At 42.9% G+C, this 19,984-nt stretch overlaps 1 protein-coding gene across 1 annotated transcript in view; it reads right to left on the bottom strand.

Moving 5' to 3' along the window:
* UVSSA (UV stimulated scaffold protein A) overlaps positions 1 to 19,984 on the bottom strand; it is a 1,327,799-nt gene that overhangs the window by 646,624 nt on the left and 661,191 nt on the right. Inside the window, exon 9 of the mRNA XM_044062324.1 lies at positions 14,004 to 14,115. Within this exon, the coding sequence (XP_043918259.1) occupies positions 14,004 to 14,115 (112 nt within the window). The remainder of the gene's footprint in view (positions 1 to 14,003; positions 14,116 to 19,984) is intronic.

Genomic DNA, 19,984 nt, shown 5'->3' with positions numbered 1-19,984 from the left:
GAATTCCTCTCAAAGACGAAAATAATGATTCTAATGGGACTAAATAACATATCAGGCTGCATTCTCATCAGTGCCAGCTATGCACTATCCAAGTGTCTACTTAAACTTTCAACCTTAGCCTATATACAGGCTTTATCCTTGATGCCTGGGAAACAGTCATTGTGTATCTCTGCACAAGAGAGGCTTCTCAACAGTCCAAGGTAATTACAGGTCCATCAGCCTCATGAGCTTTATATGCAAAGCCATGGAATATATCACAGCAGACCTCATTCAAGCACTTATGAGCAACTTATCTGCTCTGGATCCCACTCATTCTGGTTTTCTGAAGGGCAAGTCCTCTCATCTAAACTGCTGCCTGAATGAAGTAAACCTCTTTCAAAGGGTTACAACTGGAAAGTGGCCACTCTGTGCACACAGCTTATCTTGACCTGGTCAAAGATTTTAACACTATTCCCCATGCTGGTATTATTGAAAAGTAAACAAACTTAAAGGAAGCCTATATGGCAGCCACTGGATTTCAAACTGGCTATCAAACACATCCCAAGAAGTGCAAGTTGCTGGTACCCTCTCAATGTAAAACTGTAATGATTTGGGTACTCACACGGGTCAATGCCAGACCCTCTCCTGTTTAGCACTGAGTCTGCAGACATTCAAGCCAATATCCCTGAAGTGTGGTTGACCAAGTCTGCTGATTACTGCAAGCTGGACACTGTTATCTGCTCACCCACTGATATTACACTCCTCCAAAAAGGGCTGGAAAATGCACATACCTGGTATACTGAAATTGGTCTTAATCTAAATGCAAAAAAGTACAACATAATAGTGTTCAGCAAAAAAGCTATTCCCGCCTCATATGTTATTACTGGTACTCTTCAAATAGATATGGTCATAACTGACCTGGGTACATATGTGGACAACTACTCTAATTTGATCAAAATGTTTCTACAACAGTTAGAATCCTATCTGGCCCACCTAAATTTCTAAAGGAATATCTTCAAGATTCAAAGAAGTCATCTTAGTTTTGTATTCTTCCCTTATTTGAATACAGTGCCCTTTGGATATGTACATATCTAAGTATACTGCTCAGCTGAAAAGTCCCCAGCGATTTTTAACAACAGCAAAATAGCCTTAAATATTTCAGCATTCCCGACAGATTAGCACAATTTTCCCTATACTTTGTAGCCTAGCAGCTGCTCCAAGGTGATGTGTGATTCTATTTTTGAGCCGCAAAACCCCCAGCCCTAATTGACCTCCTTCTTTTTCCCAAAAATAGGGGCTCTACTAAGCTAAGGACCTAAATTTATACTAAGAAATATACAAAACTCAGTGGAGGGATAGGTTCCCAACTTCATGTATTCCCAGCCTATGGAATAAGTTTTTACTGTAGGTCAAACAGTCAAAAAACACTTTAAATTGTCTGCATTTAAGGCTAGTCTTACAGATTATATGGGTAGACAAATTACACAAGAGTTATCACATATGGCCGGTTTGATATGGGAGACAGGCACTATTAAGTACTTGTAAAAGGCAAGAACTTTTTGGTGTGTGTTTACTTAAAGGTGTATATGGCTAGACCTCAATGCCTACTGTCGTTTCTATGTTACAAACATAACCTTTTTGCTCAGAGTACAAAGCTAAATTCATACACACTTAAAATAAACAGCACAAGTCTAGTCAGGTAAACATCACTATTATCCCTACCATCTTCCACACACGTGGATTGTCATGTGCATAGTCTGGTTTTGTTAGGTGTACTATCTAGTTACCCCAATGAGTCAGGCATTAAAGCAGATATTAATCAAATCATTACATGTGGCTGCGCATTCTCTCTGTGGGTACATACATGGATACACAGAAGAAAGAAGCCAGTAAAGTACAGTTGTGTACACTTACCATAAATGTAGATGTTCGACTGTATTCACTGTTGCAGTCATTACATTTGGGTAATCTGCTGGCACGTTGCCCTCAGTCGGCCTGATTAACAAAGTCTTGGGTCCTGCGTCGGTTGCTGTCCCTTCTTCCATGACATCAGGTCGTCAGGGGTATAAAACATGCAGCCAACGTCATTACATCAGTTTTTCTTGCCCCAGATGTCAGGTGCCACCCAAATGGGGAGCAAAAAAAAAAAAAAAAAATATGCATGTAACGTAAAACTTAAAAAATATACCTCCAAACAAAAGCAAATACACCCCAAAAGGCTTTTAAGCATAGTAAAGAATGGAGAGGTATAGTAAGAGAAAAAGCAGGGGGCTGGAGGGTGGGTAACCCGGACTGCAACAGTGAATACACTCAAACTTCTACATTTATGGTAAGTGTACACAACTGTACTATGTTCTTCGTGTTTCACTGTTGCAGTCATTACATTTGGGTAGAGTCCCAAAGCTATGGTTGGGAGAATGGATTTATACAGCATTAGGAGCATCTATAAGGTCCTGCAAGACAGCAGTGGCAAAGCCAGCTCTGGATTTAGAGAAGAGAGGTAAATGCTAATGTTTGGTGAACGTATGAACCGAGCTCCAGGTAGCAGGATCTAGAATGTCTCTGGTAGGAACCCCTCTGAGAAAGGCTGCAGAAGTAGATGCGGCCCTGTTGAAATGACACCTGATCCCCTTGGGGATAGGTTTACCATGGTGCATATAGCAAAAATGAATACAATGGCTTATCCATTTGGAAATAATCTGCTTTGAAATAGCCTTTCCCTCTGCCCCTGCAGCAAATGCCACCAATAGTTGTTCAGATTTTCGATTTCGTCCTGTTTAAGTAGAATCTAAGTTATCTGTGTACATCCAGTGAATGCAGAATCCGTTCACCCTTGCTCTGTGGATTGGGGAAGAAAGTTGGCAGATGAATGGTCTGATTACGAGCCACACTGGATACCACCTTAGGCATGAAAGATGGATTGGTCCTGAGAGCCACCCTGTCCGGATGAAAAATAATGAAAGGCTCCACTGCCATAAGAGCCTGTAATTCGGAAATCCTTCTAGCTGAAGTGACTGCTAAAAGGAAAGCTGTTTTCCAGGACAGAAATTTTAGGTCTGCAGTAGCAGCTGGCTCAAAAGGAGGGAGAGTGAGTTTTTCCAAAACAAAATTGTGGTCCCATGCAGGAGTAGGTGCTCTCCTGGGAGGTCTTACATTTTTGGCCCCTCTGAGATACTGCTTTAGCAGAGGATGAGAGAAGAAGGGAAGTTCTGTGTTGTAATGAGTTGAAATGGCAGAGGCATGGATTTTTATGGAAGAAAAGGATAGGCCCTTGTGAAGCATCTCAGTTAAGTATTGTAGAATTTGAGGAATATTGGGCATTGCTGTGCGTATTCCTTGTGACTGGTTCCAGGCACAGAATCTTTTCCATTTGTCAGCATAAGATTTTCTAGTACTAGGTCTTCTAGCCTCCAAAATGACATCCATCACTGGTTTGCTGAGGGATGCCAAGGGTGAAATTAGTTGATTAGCCATGCTGCAAGATTCAAAGTTTGGAGCTGAGTGCGCAGAATTTGATAGTTCTGCTGAGACAGTAGGTAAGGTGTCTGAGGCAGGTGCCAAGGAGGAAGGTGTGACACATTGCGCAGGAGTGGGTACCAGTGTTGGCGAGGCCAGTCTGGAGCAATAAGAATCATTTTTGGTTTGTCCTGTTTGACTTTTAGTAGAACTTTGGAGAGCAGATGCAGAGGGGGAAAAGCATAGGCTGATAGGTTTTTCCAGCTGAATGATAGCACATCCACTTTCCAAGCTTTTTTGTGATGAATTCTTGTGCAGAATTTGTCCAACTGATAGTTCTGGGGTGAGGCAAAAAGATCTATGTCTGGGTTCCCCCATTTGCGTGTCAACATGTTGAAAATTTGTGGTTCCAGTTTCCATTCGTGTGGGTCCATAAGATTTCTGTATCCGATAGGTCAAGGCCGTGTTCCACAATGCCATGGCTAGTCTGCAAAGGGGGGTAGGAATATGTACCCCCCTGCTCATTTATGTACCAAATAACTGTGGTGTTGTCGGTCTTTATCAGTAGTTGTCCTGGATGAAGGTAGTCCTTGAAGGCTGTCAGAGCATTCTGTACAGCTAGCATCTCTTTCTGATTGATATGTAGGTGCATTTTATTTGGGCTCCATTTGCCCTGAATGTGAGCCCCCCAAGCATAGTCTGATGCGTCTGTTGTTAGGGTTTGGGTGGCAGGGGGTGGAGTGAATGGCAGTCCCTTGTTTTGGTGGCAGGCCTCTGTCCACCATAGGACCTCTAGTTGCAGGCAAGGTATAATAAGAATCATTGTTTCCAGGCTGTGACAATGCTGACTCCATAAACTTTTTAAGTACCACTGAAGTTTTCTCATATGCAATCTTGCATATGGAATTAGAAGAATGCAGGAGGCCATGTACCACAAGGCCTGCAGAATTTGTCTTGCAAATAGCAGGGTTTTTGTGGCCACCTGTTTGAAGTAAGTCATCAATTGAATTTGCTTTTCTGGCGTAAAATAAGCCATCTGGGCGGTTGTATTCAAGCTTGCACCCAGGAATGTAATTTTTTAAGAGGGTACGAATTGTGATTTCTTTTCGTTTATGGTGTACCCTAGACAAGTTAGAACCCTTTTTACAAACACCAGATGCTTTAGAAGAATGTCTTTGCTTTCTGCCTGAATTAGACAATCGTCCAGGTATGGATATATTTGAATATTTCTTTGTCTGCAAAATGCAATTACTGGTGCCAGGCACTTTGTGAAGACCCTGGGCGCAGTAGATAAGCCAAAGGGCAGTGCAGAGAACTGGTAATGCAAGTAGCCTGCTTTGAAGCGGAGGTATCTTCTGCAAGATTCCCTGATTGGGGTATGCAGGTAAGCCTCTTAAGTCTAGAGTTACCAACCAGGCATTTTTGCCTAGCATAGGTAGTAACTGTTGAAGAGTCAGCATCTTGAATTTTGGTATGTCCAGAAATGTGTTTAGAGTGGATAAGTCCAGAATTGGACGCCATGATTCGTCTTTTTTGGGTACCAGGAAAAGTCTGGAATAGAAACCTTGTCCCCTTTCCTCTTCTGGTACTGGTTGAATAGCCCCCATGTTCATGAGGGACAGAACTTGTTTCTGGGCCTCTGCCCACTGATTTGGGGGAAGATCTGGTCATCCATTTGGGATTGGCAACGTCTGAAAGTGAAATCTGTATCCCTGGGATACTATATTTAAAACCCATTTGTCCTGGGTAATAAGTTGCCAGTTTCATGCATGAAATGCTAGTTTTCCCCCCAAAGAGGAGGCTAAGAGGTAAGTGCTTGGTGATCCTAGAGGGAAGTCATTGACACTGTTTACCATAGGGAGGTGCCTTGTTGCTTCCAGATTTGGAGGTGGAGGCACCCCATTGTTTTGTTCTAAACGTTTTTTTGTGAATGAAACCTGGAGCCTTTGGAATGTCTTGATTTGACTTGAGCGGCTCTCGAAGGGACTGGAAAGGACCAGTTCTTAGTAGGCCAGTGCCTACTAAATCTTGGAGGTTGCACTTGTAACGAATCTTTCACAGTTTTCATAGATTTAGCTTTATCTTCCATCTTTTTAACACTTTTTTAGCCTTATTACCAAAGAGACGGTCCTGTTGTAAAAGAGCATCCAACAATTTTGTTTTAACATGGTCAGGCAGAGTTTGCTCTTTGAGCCAAGCATGCCTTCTTAGCACAGATCCAGTTACAGCAGCCCTGCAAGAGGCCTCCAAGGAATCAAAACCACATTGCAAAGTATGTTTTCCAACTTGTTCAGCTGAATGCAATAAATCCTGCAATTCTTTATTTTCCACACAGTCAGAGCTTAACATAATTTTCTGTTTAAGTAGTCCCATGATATGCTGTTGATATTTAAGCATATGAAATTGAGAATTTAATGCCCCAATTGCCATGGTTGCAGATGTGTAAACCTTCTTACCCCATCTATCCAGAGCCCTGGAATCTCTATCAGAAGGAGTAGGATTTTTGGCAGAAGAGGCCTTAATGACCTTGGGACCCTGAGAAATAGTTTCAGGATCAGCAATAGGGTTTTTGAAAAGGAATTTATGGGAGTCAGAAACCCTGTAGAATCTGTCTGGCTTACAAGGAGCCAGAGGCAGAGAATCAGAAGTCATACTAGATTCTGAAAAAACATCTTCCACTATGTCTAGAACAGGAGGTATAGCCAAAGGCCTATGCTGAGGAAGTAGAAGAAAATCCCTAAGTCTCTTTTTAGATTCAGAGAAATCCTGACTTTCCCAGTGGAAATGTTCCCTTACGGCATGTAAAGTTTCCCCAAAAGAAAAATCCTCAGGGGGAGAGGCAGAAGTCAGAAGAAACAGAATCCTGTTCAGAAGATTCATAATCACTGTCTTGCATAGGCCTCTTAGAAGGAGGGGGTTGGCTACCCCTGATCAGAGTAATTAAATCCTCAGCCATTTTGATCATTTGTTTTTTAGGGATAGGGGCCTGCACATGTGGCTCAGGCGTCAGATTTTTAGACATAGATTTAGATTTTGGCCTTAGTTTTGAAGATGGCGTTGGTCTAATATACAAATCTGTAGGCCTGAAAACACCCTCAGAAGCCGATGCCTGCAAAGTGGCTCCGGACCCATCTAAGGTAGAGACATCCGCGGGTTCCATAATTGAAGCATCTCGCGGCATACTGGACTCTGAATGGGTCTCAGTAGAGGCCTGCGAATCAGAAGTAGCGGCTATCAGGGGCTGCAAAAGGAGCGTCGCCATCGGTTTTGGATCTCTAAGGTCTGTCTCTATCTTTTTCTTTGCGTTTTTTAGGTATTCCGATAGTCGGATTGCTAACCGACGACATTTCTTTATAGTTAAATCTTGAGCCAAAATATTTAGAAGCAAAAATATACCGACGTTTAATTGTGCGTTGATTAAATTTAGCACAAAACCGAGAGCAAGGCACATTGTGATCAGGGCCTAGGCAAGCAGTACAGTACAAATGAAAATCCTTATGTGGTATTTGCTTCCCACAAGTAATGAAATTATTAACTTTTACTGACACTGGTAAGGAGCAAGAAAATGTTTCCCCAAACGGGGTACTTAGCTTTTAGTTGAAGACTTCGGTTCTGAAACTCGAAAACGAAAATTTCAGGAGTCGGCCGACCGGCACTTGCAAACTGCTTCTGCTTCAGGCACCGCGCGGCAAGAAAGACTGATGTAATGGTGTTGGCTGCATGTTTTATACCCCTGATGACCTGACGTCATGGAAGAAGGGACAGCAACCGACGCAGGACCCAAGACTTTGTTAATCAGGCCGACTGAGGGCAATCTGCCAGCAGATTACCCAAATGTAATGACTGCAACAGTGAAACATGAAAAACATCACTGCACAGCCATCTTTAAATATAAACAGGTTGCTAAATAGATGCACATTCTCAACTAAAACTCTAGGGTTCTTTAAGGCAAATAATACACTCAGTATTGTGAATGATGAATTTAACTACTGAAAATAGTCAAGACTTCTTTGATGCATCAGGAGCAAACTTAAACAGTTCAGGAAAGGAAAGGAAAGCATGACTGTACCGTCAGCTTTATCTTTTCAAGTCTGCATTTGTTTTGTCAGGTAGTTCTTATGTTACACTAGATGACTTAATGACAGTATTGGAATGCCTTTTATTTTATGTTACAGAAATGTCATCTGGCTGTGTACAAAATAAGAATTTCAGATTTAAAGATGAAAGTTTCTATGCTACAGTTTTCTTAACTTAGAGACCACTATGCTATCACAGCTTAGCTCTGTGAACAGATGTCACTGCTTAAATTTGCTGTGGGCTACTTGTACAAAAGTGAAATTTAACGTTTGGGTGGAATGGCCCTTCACTAATGGATGAGATTTAGGAGACGTAGCGAGTGAGGCTGTTACATAAATATGCATCTCCAGTAGTTAAATCAGTGATGAGTCAATGCTATAAGGCTTGCATTATACTCATCTACATGCTCCTTTATTTTTCAAACAAAACAGTAGTCTAATCAATGCACTGTGATTTCAGTTTTTGCTCATGTGCAGTCATGCTTACTTTGGATTAGGTTAAGGGTTTTCTGCCTGGATTGTGATATGCAAAGAATACTAGTATATCATAGCCTTGTTGCCAGCATTATGGAGTGCCTCAATAATCTGTACATGTTAATGCATTACTTTTGTTACAGCAGCTACATTAAAGCTGCCTTTGGACATTCTGATTAAATGATAACTGGATGCTAGTGGACCAATGCATCATCAAATACTTCTACTTAAGTTTAATTCTTCTGTTACATAAGAAATGTTATTAATCGCTATACAGAAGAAAGTTTACAATGTGATGTAACTTATCCTGTATATCTAGGGTACATAACACTACAGACAACCAAATGCTGTGGTCATTCGAACATTCAAGTTAACTCTTTATCACCACCTAGTGGTATTAGATAACTATGACCATGTAGTGAACTGCACAATAAAAATCCTTACACTTGGATTATAGGCCTCTTTATAATGTAGTTTTTGGTATATTTCTGTGTACTATATTTCTTAATTAGCTCATAATTTCAATCCACTGACCATCAGACAGGAGATGACTTGCTGGTTCTTCTGTGTTTCAGTTTGCCTTACTTCTGGTCTAAATAACATCAGAATTGGTTACATCATCTAACAGTGATTACATTAATTTTAAATGCACTACCTCCTGATACTGTAAAAATGACACAGAGAATTGCTGGTCTTTTCACTTTTATTCTGCAGCCTGTACACAAATGCACTTTTAATCTGCTCCCCCACCCCCAATATTTGTAAATGCATTAAGGATGTCCCGTGGTCCAGTCTACTTAACAAATAAATGCATAAAATGTATAAACAGACAGAGGAGACAGTAACTTGTTGGAGAAGGTCAAGGTGTTATAAAGAGTTCATTGTCACACCTATATTACCATCATATAATACATATATACAGACCCGGATTCAGGAAACTTTGCTACATCATGCTAAGCAAATTTACTTGATGAGCAGTCACAGGCATGACAGATGCAATTCAGAAAACCTAGCTAAACAATGTGGCAAGGCAAATAATGAGGATGTCTGTGTTATATGTTAATGACTGCATAATGAAGTGTTATATATGATGAGGCATAACAAGATGGCAGAGTGATTCACAAACATTTAAATTTCAAGTGTTGATGTGCTTGCTTTAACTCTGCCACATGCCCATGATCATATGGAGTATATAATTCAAATATACTTGAGGATGGAACAGCCCTTGTAAATGTACATCTGCAAGAAGCTCTTACTCCACCTGCTTTACTCGATGGTGCATCTTTTCACCCCTGGAAGCACACGATAAGCTGAACAAATATAACATTTCATGCCCTCCCCCAATATCGATATAGTGGACTGGTACCATGTGGATTGTGATACGATGCAGGAAATTGTGGAAATGTGTTGGCCTTGTCTGCAGCCCCATGGGAACTGAGCAATACCTATCATACATGTAAGCCCTACAAATATTAAGAAACTCTTCAGAGACCTACTGGGGACACAGTGGGTGGCATCTCAGGCATCTATCTCGAAAATATACTATTGGTTCTGTCTTACCATGTTTCACTATATGGGAGAATATATGGGTCCCATGTATTCTAGAGGAGAGAGGCAACACCATGTGGCAGTTCTATGGAATAGCTCATTTCCCTGAGGTACTGGTGGCCACAGACTGTGCTCACATAGAAATAAAGGCACCACTTGGTTAACTAATAAGAAGGCACCCAAATCGCAAAGGGTATCACCATCAAATAGATGGATTACAATACTGCCTGAATAGTTTTCATGAGTCATATGTATGATACATATGAGACCTTTACCAATGGTTTGCGAGGGGTTACTTGTGGGTGATGCCAGATATGGCCTATAACCCTGGCCCATAACGCCCAATAGAAATCCACACAATCAAACCAACACAACCATGCACTATCGCAAAACAGGACCATTGTACAGTATGTGTTTGGGTTACTGAAATCATCCTTTCACTGTCTCAATACATCCAATGATACCCTGCACCCCACCAGTTGTGCCAAAATACTGATCATGTGTGCTGTGTTGTACAATATTACAGTTAGGAAGCAGATACAGCAGGATGACCTCTCACAACGCCAGTAGTTTTCAGCACCACAGGCAGCATCAGCAGAGACAGATGAGGAGACAACAGCAGGGGATGACCATGCCAGACAGAGGTGAGCACAGTAAGCCATGGCACTAACAAAATGCCAGCGGATTGGACATAGTTTTACAACGTAACTATACGAGAGTTAAGCAGACATACCACAGTAAAAGTGATGTATCAGACATAGGCAACCCAAGTAAAGTACAAGGGGCAAGGCACAGCTATCATCATTTGCACAGGTGGACAATAAAGAATAGGAGTGCATAGTGCATGTCATTCAAATGGAAGTGAATATGTGTGGAATGTGCTTGTGTGTGAACATTCTGAAGGGACACATCCTCAGCAACTGGTGCAGCACTGCAGCTGAGCCTAATAGACAGGTCCAGGGCATGCGTGCCATGAATGCCCCCACACACAAGAGTCGGTCTTGCCAGGAGCTGCACTGGCTGTACCACGACCTTGGCTATGTGCTGGTGTGCTACATGACCTTAACTGATGTTCCCTGGGGGATATGCCAGCTTGATGATGGCCATGACCTTGGAGATGTCCCCTCCTGGCTAAACACCAACACAACGGATGTTGCTATGAAAATGTTAGCACTGTAAAGGAGGCACCTTACTCATCTATGGCCATGTAGAAGATGACTGATCCTGACTACAACCTCTTGCTCCTGCCAGATGACCCAGTAAAGATATTGCATAGCCCAATGTGTGATTCAGTCTATCCAAGGAATCACATGTACCGGACATACATTAGCATAGGTCAGCATGCACAGCTTGGATCACCCTATCTCTGCTATGGCTGTGGTGGAACGAGCCTGTGTCTTCATGATGGCCCTGCACATATGTTGAGTTACAGTCACTAACACACCAACCTCAGGGGGAAGTTAGTAATCATATTTATGGCAAGAACCATTACCACCCCACCCCCCTCGTGTGGACCTCCCTGCTCAAGAGTGCTAGGGGCAGATTCAAATATCTGCCTACTGGAGGCTAGCACACTTTCCTGATCTATAATGTCCCAATCAACCTGTCTTCTCTCAAGTGTTTCTGCTTCACAGGTATCCGCAGTCAAAGTGACTGCGTCCATGGTTTGAGTCAAACACACACACTGCACTCTATGACTGTGCCAGTTCATCCCTGCTATCACTTTCACATGCTATGTACCCTCCAAGATCAGATGGGGGCAGCTCTGCAGTGCTGGTGCCTGAGAAAGAATTACCTGTCAATAAACCACAGCAAAAAAATAAATAAAAATCCAGCATAAGTATGGCCCAGCATTAGAACTAAACATGCAACTGATATCTTTGCAACTATAAACATATGTTAAAAACTAATATCCCTGGCCATACCTTGTAGATATGGGCATGGCAATTGTATTCCCAATGTACCTGTAAACTGCATGTTAGATTCAATGCACATAAGACTAACTACGTCTTATGAGGGAAATGCAACTAATGATTCTATGAAATTAGGACTATATACCTGTTGAATCAGCAGCTAAAACTCTCCGGGTTTGTCCTGCTCTATCCCAACATCCAGCACCATACTCTGTGGAGGTGGTACTGAATTTCAGTAAGGCCAGGAACTTCCCTGTCTGTAAGAGGTGGCTCCATTCCTCTCCCACGGCTTCTGCTTGGTGGGTGGCAACATAAATGCAGGTCATGCCCATGGCCCTGTGACAGACCATGTCGTACCTGAGGTCCTGAGCACTCACTGCAATTACACTGCTGACCATTTCAGCCCTGGCATGGACATGCAAAAGGCCTGTAGTACCATCTCATTCTCCACATCTGTACATTTGGGCTTGCAGGCTGGATGTAGATGGACATCAGATATAGCTTTTTTAGATTTCTGTTTTGTAGACATTGCTGTGTTGGTATGGACGTAGGAGAATTAATGTCCTTGTTCTTGAATGGCCCTAAAAAATCCTTACAATAAATCCTATCATATCTTATTAGGCCACATAGTATGCCAAATTTGCACCCGACAGTTAAATACATGTATCCAAATTTTTTTCCATAAATGCTAGGCTTGGTATATATGTACTGTAGCACATATTCCCATATAACAATTACAGACAAGTAATTGAAAAAAAATACTTGACCATTACACTACCACTGTCACTATGGCTGTGGTTAATAACATATGTGCAAGGCACACAACAGTAAAATGGTACTGAACATTACTCAGAATATGAGCCCAAGGGGGTGAATCCCATTTTTCTTAACATCTATGCAGTCTACTAATGGCAGTACACTAGCAATACACCCCTTAAGACAATTTTGGCGAACACACCTTACATTACTGACAAAATGACATCTCTGAAAGGCATTAGGGTAGAGGAAAAGTTAACGCTAACCATCTATAAGTGAATGACTTGTGCAAGAAGTAACATCATATATAGAAACATATCTGACTCAGAAGGAAAGCTTTGAGGATAAGCAGATTTATTTACTTATCTGCATTTGTTTTCCGGGGTCATTTCCAAAGGTCTTTTTGGATTGAGCCTGGGTGTAGTGTCTGGTTAAGAGATTTGCTCAGAGTCATAGAGTTAGGCAATTCACACCTGAAAGTGTCACTGAAACCATAAAAATACAGTACCTATATTTTCAGAATTTGCCATGAATCATGCAAATGAGGTGCCAGTCAATGCATGTCACTGCTTGGAGGATGGGGCATGACGAACTGCTTTTAGGTGTCAACTGTCTGCCATTTTTCTTGAGATCTTTCAAGGTGAGACCTTATGGATGGAGAAGGGGAGGGTTGTGCTTCTTTTAGAGCACTGAAGAGGAGTGAGGAGGAGTCCAAGATTTTTCTGGACATCCTCTATAAACAGCACAGCCAGAAGCTCCTGCAGGAGGGGATATACCAGGTCACAGTATAAGGCTAATGCCTAGAATAGTTTGACCAAGGCTGTCACTCATGCTATTGGCATTCCATGCATAGTGGAACAGTGCCATCACCACTACAGTGACAAATGTCATTGCAAGTCTGACCTGCTTCAACAATGGGAGAATGAAATTAAGACACAAACACCACATCTTTTAATTAACCAAATAACATGCCAGTGTATGCCACCATCCAATTTTTCATCATGCTCCTTTTAATATTTTCAAAAAAAGTTTAAGGGAAAAGAGCGATGGTCAAGATTCGCTCTTCTCTTGCATTTTTGGCCTTTTTTTATTTTTTCAGTATGTCGGTATGAGTGGTGACATTTAAATAAGGAGCCATCAGTGATATCTTAGACCTTTCTATTCTGTCTGTTCTGTACTGCAACATCTAGACCTAGTTCTACAGTTTCATTCCCACTGCCTAATGGGCGACTTTGAGAAAGACACTTGGACACTGACTCCAAGTTCCCTCTGTGCTCACACTGAGCTTCATCCCTTTTAGAATAAGAGACATAGGTGGACTGTGGTGCAAGTTAATTTCAGTTGTAGTTCTTTCTTTGTCTGACCATCAGTGAATACACTCCCAAAAATGAGTTAAGATATTTGAGTGACACTGGCAAGCACACACTTCGTTAATGAAACTAGGGTTTGGCACACCATTTTTTCACAAAGTTATCTAGTCTTATGTTCTTAATAATTAGCAAAAGCCTGCCTGAAAGTGCTGCCTAAATTCTCAGAACCAATGCAACCACTTCTAGTTATAAACATATTAAGTTCACTACCAAACAAAAACATTGCAGTTTTGAACAGTGTCAACCTATCTTGCCTTAACATGTTTATTACACCCAGCCAGTGCTTCTGTAATGAGGTAATGATTTAATAACAGCAGTTAGACAAATCATTCAGCCTACTGATCTCTTTAGTCCATCATAACAGTTGTTTATTTACTCAATATCTACAGTGGTTCTCAGAGATAGAGCTTTACACACATGGGCAAACATACCATATTCCTTGCGCAGGTGTTCTGGAATTTCAGGTTCAAAACCTTCCTTCTCTGGGACTTCAATAAATTCATCTTCATCATCATCATCATCTCCATCTTTACCAAACTTCATCTGTCAAAACAAGACAGGAAAGGTAGTAATAATAACAATGTTCTGCTCATTGAGAATATATGGCTGAATGACTGGTGGTGATTACCATTACTGCTCATTTAGTTCATTTAGAGAAAAAGTAACAATTGTAGGGCTTGAGGCCATGAAACCAAAATCACAGTTTACTTTTATTTATTTGTCTAATTCAATAAACAGGCTGCTCCAATAGGAAGCAAGACTCAAAGCACAGCAACTTAAGTGATAAAATGGAATAAGTGAGTCACAATGCTTTCCAAATATAGTTAATGAAATCAAATTAAAATTGTGACTTTTTTCTTAATAGGATAAAAAATGTATTCTGCTAAACAAAGACAAAATGTCAAAGTTTACTCATTAAGAGACCTATAGTTTATAGGAAAAGGGGTATCCAAATTATTTCCAACTTTGTGCAAGTTACGAAATTTTGTAGCATATCTTAGATGAAGTATTACTGGACTTATTGTAGAATGGCCAACATTTTGGCAGCACAATGCCACTATGCATCTAGTTTAATTTTAAAGAACTGCAACATGACTACCACTGAAACTGAAGCAACACCTAAAGCTACTGCAGAATGCAGCAAACCTGCCGACTGCCTATAACACAAAGCATTAGTATAAGACAGACATGCTTCATGAAGTGCAATGCCAAAATTCACAGTCATGCCACAACATGCAGCCTACATCATTACACTGTCAAGGCACTGCAGTCTGGCTCAGCATATTTAAATGCACCTGAAACTGAAATTTCCTTAGTCTTTCTCTGCACATGTCCAGTCTGAATCCCACTAACATGTGCAATTAATGTTGCAGACAATCAGGGAATCTGCTTTGAAGCTTTCATGATTGTACTTCTCACCTTCTAAAATTCACAGCTTCCTCAAGTTAGATATGTCTTACTGGTGGACATTTAACAGTCACTCAAAAAAAGAAGTTAAGTCTTACCATAACGTTCCATCTGTATTGCTGATCATCGTTCAGTCATTATGCATGGGTATCGGTTCCAACCTCGGAACCGAGCCGGCCATTTTCCAAGCTCGCATCAGCTTCAAACTCTCGAGCTAAACTCTTACCCACAATCCCCCTCTCCCTGTTACCTCAGATTGAGTTTGCAAGTCAAAGAAGGTAGAGGGTACCTCTGGTCAAATAACCTAAAAGAACCGGATGGTGAGATCCACTAGAAACCACAGGAGGGGGAAGGAGGGAGGGTCATAATGACTGAACGAGGATCAACAATACAGATGGAATGTTATGGTAAGACATAACTTCTTTATCTGATATTGTTAATCCTCGTTCATTCCTTATGCATGGGATAGAGTCCCCATCTACCTCTATTCCTAGGAGGCTCTCATGGAAGGACATTCCTGAGCACCACAGAACCGAAAGATGCTCTTCCCCCGGAGGCCAAGTCCAATTTGTAATGATTGATGAAGGTATGAGGCGTAGCCCAAGTTGCAGCTGCACAGATGTCATGTAAGGAAGCTCTGGCATGGAAGGCAGCAGAAGTTGCCACCGACCTTGTTGAATGAACTTTCATGGTAGTAGGCAACGAGATATTACGTTGTGTATAAATGAAGGTCACACAGTCCTTCAACCATCTAGCTAATGTGACCTTAGCAACAGCAGATCCGAATCTAGGTCCAGAAAAGGCCAAAAATAACTGGTCAGATTTACGAAAGGGCCTAGTCCTGTTTAAGTAAAAACAAATTTGCCTGTGGATATCTAGGGTATGTAGGCAATACTCTCCTCTGTTTGAATGATTGGGAAAGAAAACTGGCAATTATATGGCTTGATTAATGGACATTTCAGAGATAACTTTAGGCAGAAAAGATGGATTAGTTCTCAGAGGCACTCTATGAAAAATCAAATATGGACTCTTGATACATAGAGCTTGAAGCTAGGAAATACATCTGGCAGAAGTAATGGCAACCAAAAACAAGGTTTTCCATGACAAATACTTGAGGTCACAAGAAGAGGCAGGTTTGAAAGGTGGCATTGTCAGAACTTGTAGAACTAATGATAAATCCCATGGTTGAAATAGGTTCTCTAAAAGGTGGCTTCAGATGATTCACACCTTTTATGAAGTTCTTGCACAATTTGTGGGACATAAGAGAGGAATCTTGGACACCCTCATGAAAATTAGAAATTGCAGCCAAATGAACTCTAATGGTAGAGGCCGATAGACCCAATTGAAAAAGGTTGGCCAGATAGTCTAGTATTATCGACACTGGTGCTGAGAAGGGATCTACTTGTTTATCTTTCAGCCAACAGGTAAATCTTTTTCACTTGCTCAGATAAGTAATTCTATTGGAAGACTTATGAGATGCAATGAGAATATCGCGTACTGGTAAAGAAAGATCATTCTGCCTGGCAATCAAGGGAATTGGAGCAGCCAAGCCATGAGCTTCAGGCTGTTCAAGTTGGGATGAATCAGGTTCTGTGGATCTGAGATCAACTCTGGGGTTGGATGGAGAATCCATGGTCGATCTAGTAGGTGAGGCCAAAGGAAGGGGAACCAAATCTGTCAAGGCCAATATGGTGCTATGAGGATAACCTTGCTCTCCAACCAATGGGCTTTCTTCAGAAACTGGGGAATGAGGGGAAAGGGTGGAAATGCATAAAGAAGACCCGAGGGCCAATTGTGGACTGGAGCGTCCCTGGGTGACTGTCCCGGAGGGGGAAATCAGGGTGAAGTAGTTGCTGAATTTGTAGTTGGTCGGGGATGCAAAGAGGTTGCAGCAAGGACGGCCCCAGTGGTGGAAGATCTCCTCCGCTATCAAGGGACTCAGGGACCACTCGTGAGGTTGAACAATGCACCTGCTGAGTCTGTCTGCTATCACGTTGGAACTCCCGGGAATGTTTGTTGCTAGAAGAAAACGGCTGGTAGCCATCACCCATTGCCATATCTTCATGGCCTCTCGACAAAGGGGGTAAGATTTGGTTCCACCTTGCTTGTTGATGTACCAGACTACTGCCACGTTGTCTGATTGAATCGCAATTGTCCCAGACAGCAGCAGGGGATGGAATGCTTGCAACGCCAGAAGCACCGCCCTCAGCTCTAGAACGTTTATATGCAGATGGGCCTCCAGTTCGGACTAAGTGCCTTGGACTGTCTGTCCCTGACATAGCCCCCCCCACCCCATCAGGGGGGCGTCTGTGGTCACTGTGACCTTGGGTTGCTGGGGCGAGAAGGGGAGAGACCATTGTAACAGATTGTGTGTCATCCACCAATTTAAATCCTGTTTGCACCTGTGGGTTACTCGAATCATGGCTGAAAGAGGATGCTTAAAAGGATACCAGTGGGTAAGCAGTAGCCATTGTAGAAGCCTCATGTGAAACCTGGCCAGGGGAACAATGGTGATGGAGGCTACCATGGAACCCAACAGCTGTAGAACTGAGTGAGCCGTGGATTTCTCCCTTGAAAGGATTGGAATCAGTTGTTGCTTTATCCTTAGAATTCTGTGCTCTGGAATAACAGCTCTGCAGTTCTTTGTCTCCAAGATAACCCCTATGAATTCTGTCGACTGAGATGGGGTGATATTGGATTTTTACCAGCTTATGGTTATGCCTAGCTTTTGAGCAGCGAGGAGAGAGTATGTCAGGGCTTTTTCCAGTAGATATCTGGTGGGGGCGGAAATGAGCCAGTCGTCTAGGTATGGAAACAACTGGAATCCTTGAAGTCGCAAGTGAGCTGTGACAACTGCCATATACTTTGTGAACACTCTGGGGGCTGTAGAGAGTCCAAAGGGCAGTACTCTGAACTGGTAGTGACTGGCTACCGCACGGAAGCGCAGAAATCTTCTTGATGGCCTGTCCACTTTTATGTGGTAGTACGCATCTTGAAGATCTATTGAGCACATCCATTCATCTTTTTCCAAAAGCGGGAGGATAGACTGTATTGTCACCATCTGGAATTTTTGTACTCTCACAAACTTGTTCAATACACTGAGATCCAAAATTGGTCTCCAGTCCCTGGTTTTCTTTGGCACCAAAAATAGCCTTGAGTAGAATCCGGATCCTGTCTGGTCTGGAGGGACTATCTGGATGACTCTCTTTCTTAGCAGCTTTTCTATCTCTAGTGCTGCTTCTTCCCTTTGACAGGGTGGAACGTCGGGAAGGTTTTTTGAAGGGGCAGGACAAAGATCGAAGGGGATATGATAACCTCTGGTTATAACCCTTCGTACCCAAAAATCGGTGGTGATGGTTAGCCAGGCAGAATAGTACAAGCAGAAACTTCCCCCAACCACCTCCAGAGGAAAGGAGTTGGGCCGCTCTTCAGGAGCACTGGTAAGATTGACCAGGGAAAGAATCCCTGGAACCCTGGTTACACAGACCCCTTCTGCCCCAAAAGGAGCACCTTCCCTGTGAGTTTCCCCCTCTGCCTCTAGGGGGAAAACTCGGCCTGTGTGTCATGGAAAGGACCCTGAGATTTCTTGACCCATATCTTCCCACTCTTTTGGTTTCGGGAGAAAGCACGTTGAGGGGAAGAATAACGGACACCTATGGCAGAAAGGGTCTTACCGTTCTGTTTACATCTGGCCAGTGTGCTTTTAACTTTGGGCCCAAACAACAAGGAGGCCTCAATGGGAGTGTTAAGAAAGGAAGCCTTAAAGGGTTCCGAAAAATTGCACAAGCGCATCCAGGTGTGTCGTCTTAAGACCACAGCTGAACCCGCTGCTCCTTCTGATGTGTGAGATATCAGTCACATAGAGGAGTTAGATATTGATTCAATGGTGGCCAGCTGAGAGGCCACTTTGTCATGGACCTCATCAGACATGGCACCAGCCAAGGTTTCAGACAGCTCAGAGATCAGATCCCTTTGAATCCTGGTAAAGTGTGCCATATAATTCAGGGAGCTGATAGTAAAGGTCGCTGAAGCAAAGGTGCGCTTCCCTATCCTGTCCAGGGCCTGGGACTCTGTGAGGCGGATGGACAGTCTGTCTTTCTTCTTCTGCCAGATCCTTTTTTGTTGTGGCCGCCACCACCAAAGCATCCACAGGAAGATCTTTGGACCAATGGGGATCCGAAACAGGAGGGGACAAAATCTTATCTAGCCTCCGGGGAACAGCTTCGACAGCATCAGGAGCCTTCCAAGCACGCTGCATGATAAACCGGATAAGATCATCAGCAGGTGGAGTAACCCAGGAGGTAGGGGGCCGGGCGAGAAAGGCCTGCATGAACACAAATTCCTCAGAGGTCGGATTAGAGGACTGCCAGTCACCTCTCTGTTTCAGGATTTCGAGGATTTCACCAAAGGATACCTCAGGGGGTGACCGGGGGGATCCTTCCCCCTCATCAAAATCTGTGTCTTCAGTGAGGGACTCCTCTGTGGAGTCCATGTGCTTCCTCTTACACAAACTTTTCCGGTGGACCTCCTCAGCGGGAGAAGCTGGAGAAGACAGCAGAAAAGGGGATTCCAGTGGGAATATGTCCGGAGGCCCTTGCACCCGGTGTCCACTAGGTGCGACTTGTGAAACTAGTGTACCAGAGGAGGGCGGGGGTATAGACGAGTCCAGTATCGCCAGCAGCAGTGAAAGCCTTCTCCATCAGTTGGAAGGCTGGTCCACCTGAAGAGGAGTGCATGCCTAGACCAGGGGTCACCCCCCTCCCCTAAGTGGCTCAGCCTGCCGACCCGGACTCCCTGGATGGCTGTGGAGCAGCAAACTATGCTTGTCACAACTGACATCCTGGGTCGTAGCAAAACTTTCCTGCCACAAAGGCAACTGTGGTTCCTTAGTGAGATCCATAAAGGGGACTGCAGAAGGGGAAGACTGTACTATATCCATAGACTTCAGGGGCAATGAAGGAAGAGAATAAGAAGGGGTCTTTGGAGATGGGTGATCACCTCCCAA

This window comes from Protopterus annectens, chromosome 2.part1, assembly GCF_019279795.1.
Source record: "Protopterus annectens isolate FY-2018-M chromosome 2.part1, PAN1.0, whole genome shotgun sequence".
NCBI classification, from domain to species: Eukaryota; Metazoa; Chordata; order Ceratodontiformes; family Protopteridae; genus Protopterus; species Protopterus annectens.
The sequence above is the reverse complement of the archived record's forward strand: the minus strand, read 5'-3'. Positions and strand labels throughout refer to the sequence as shown.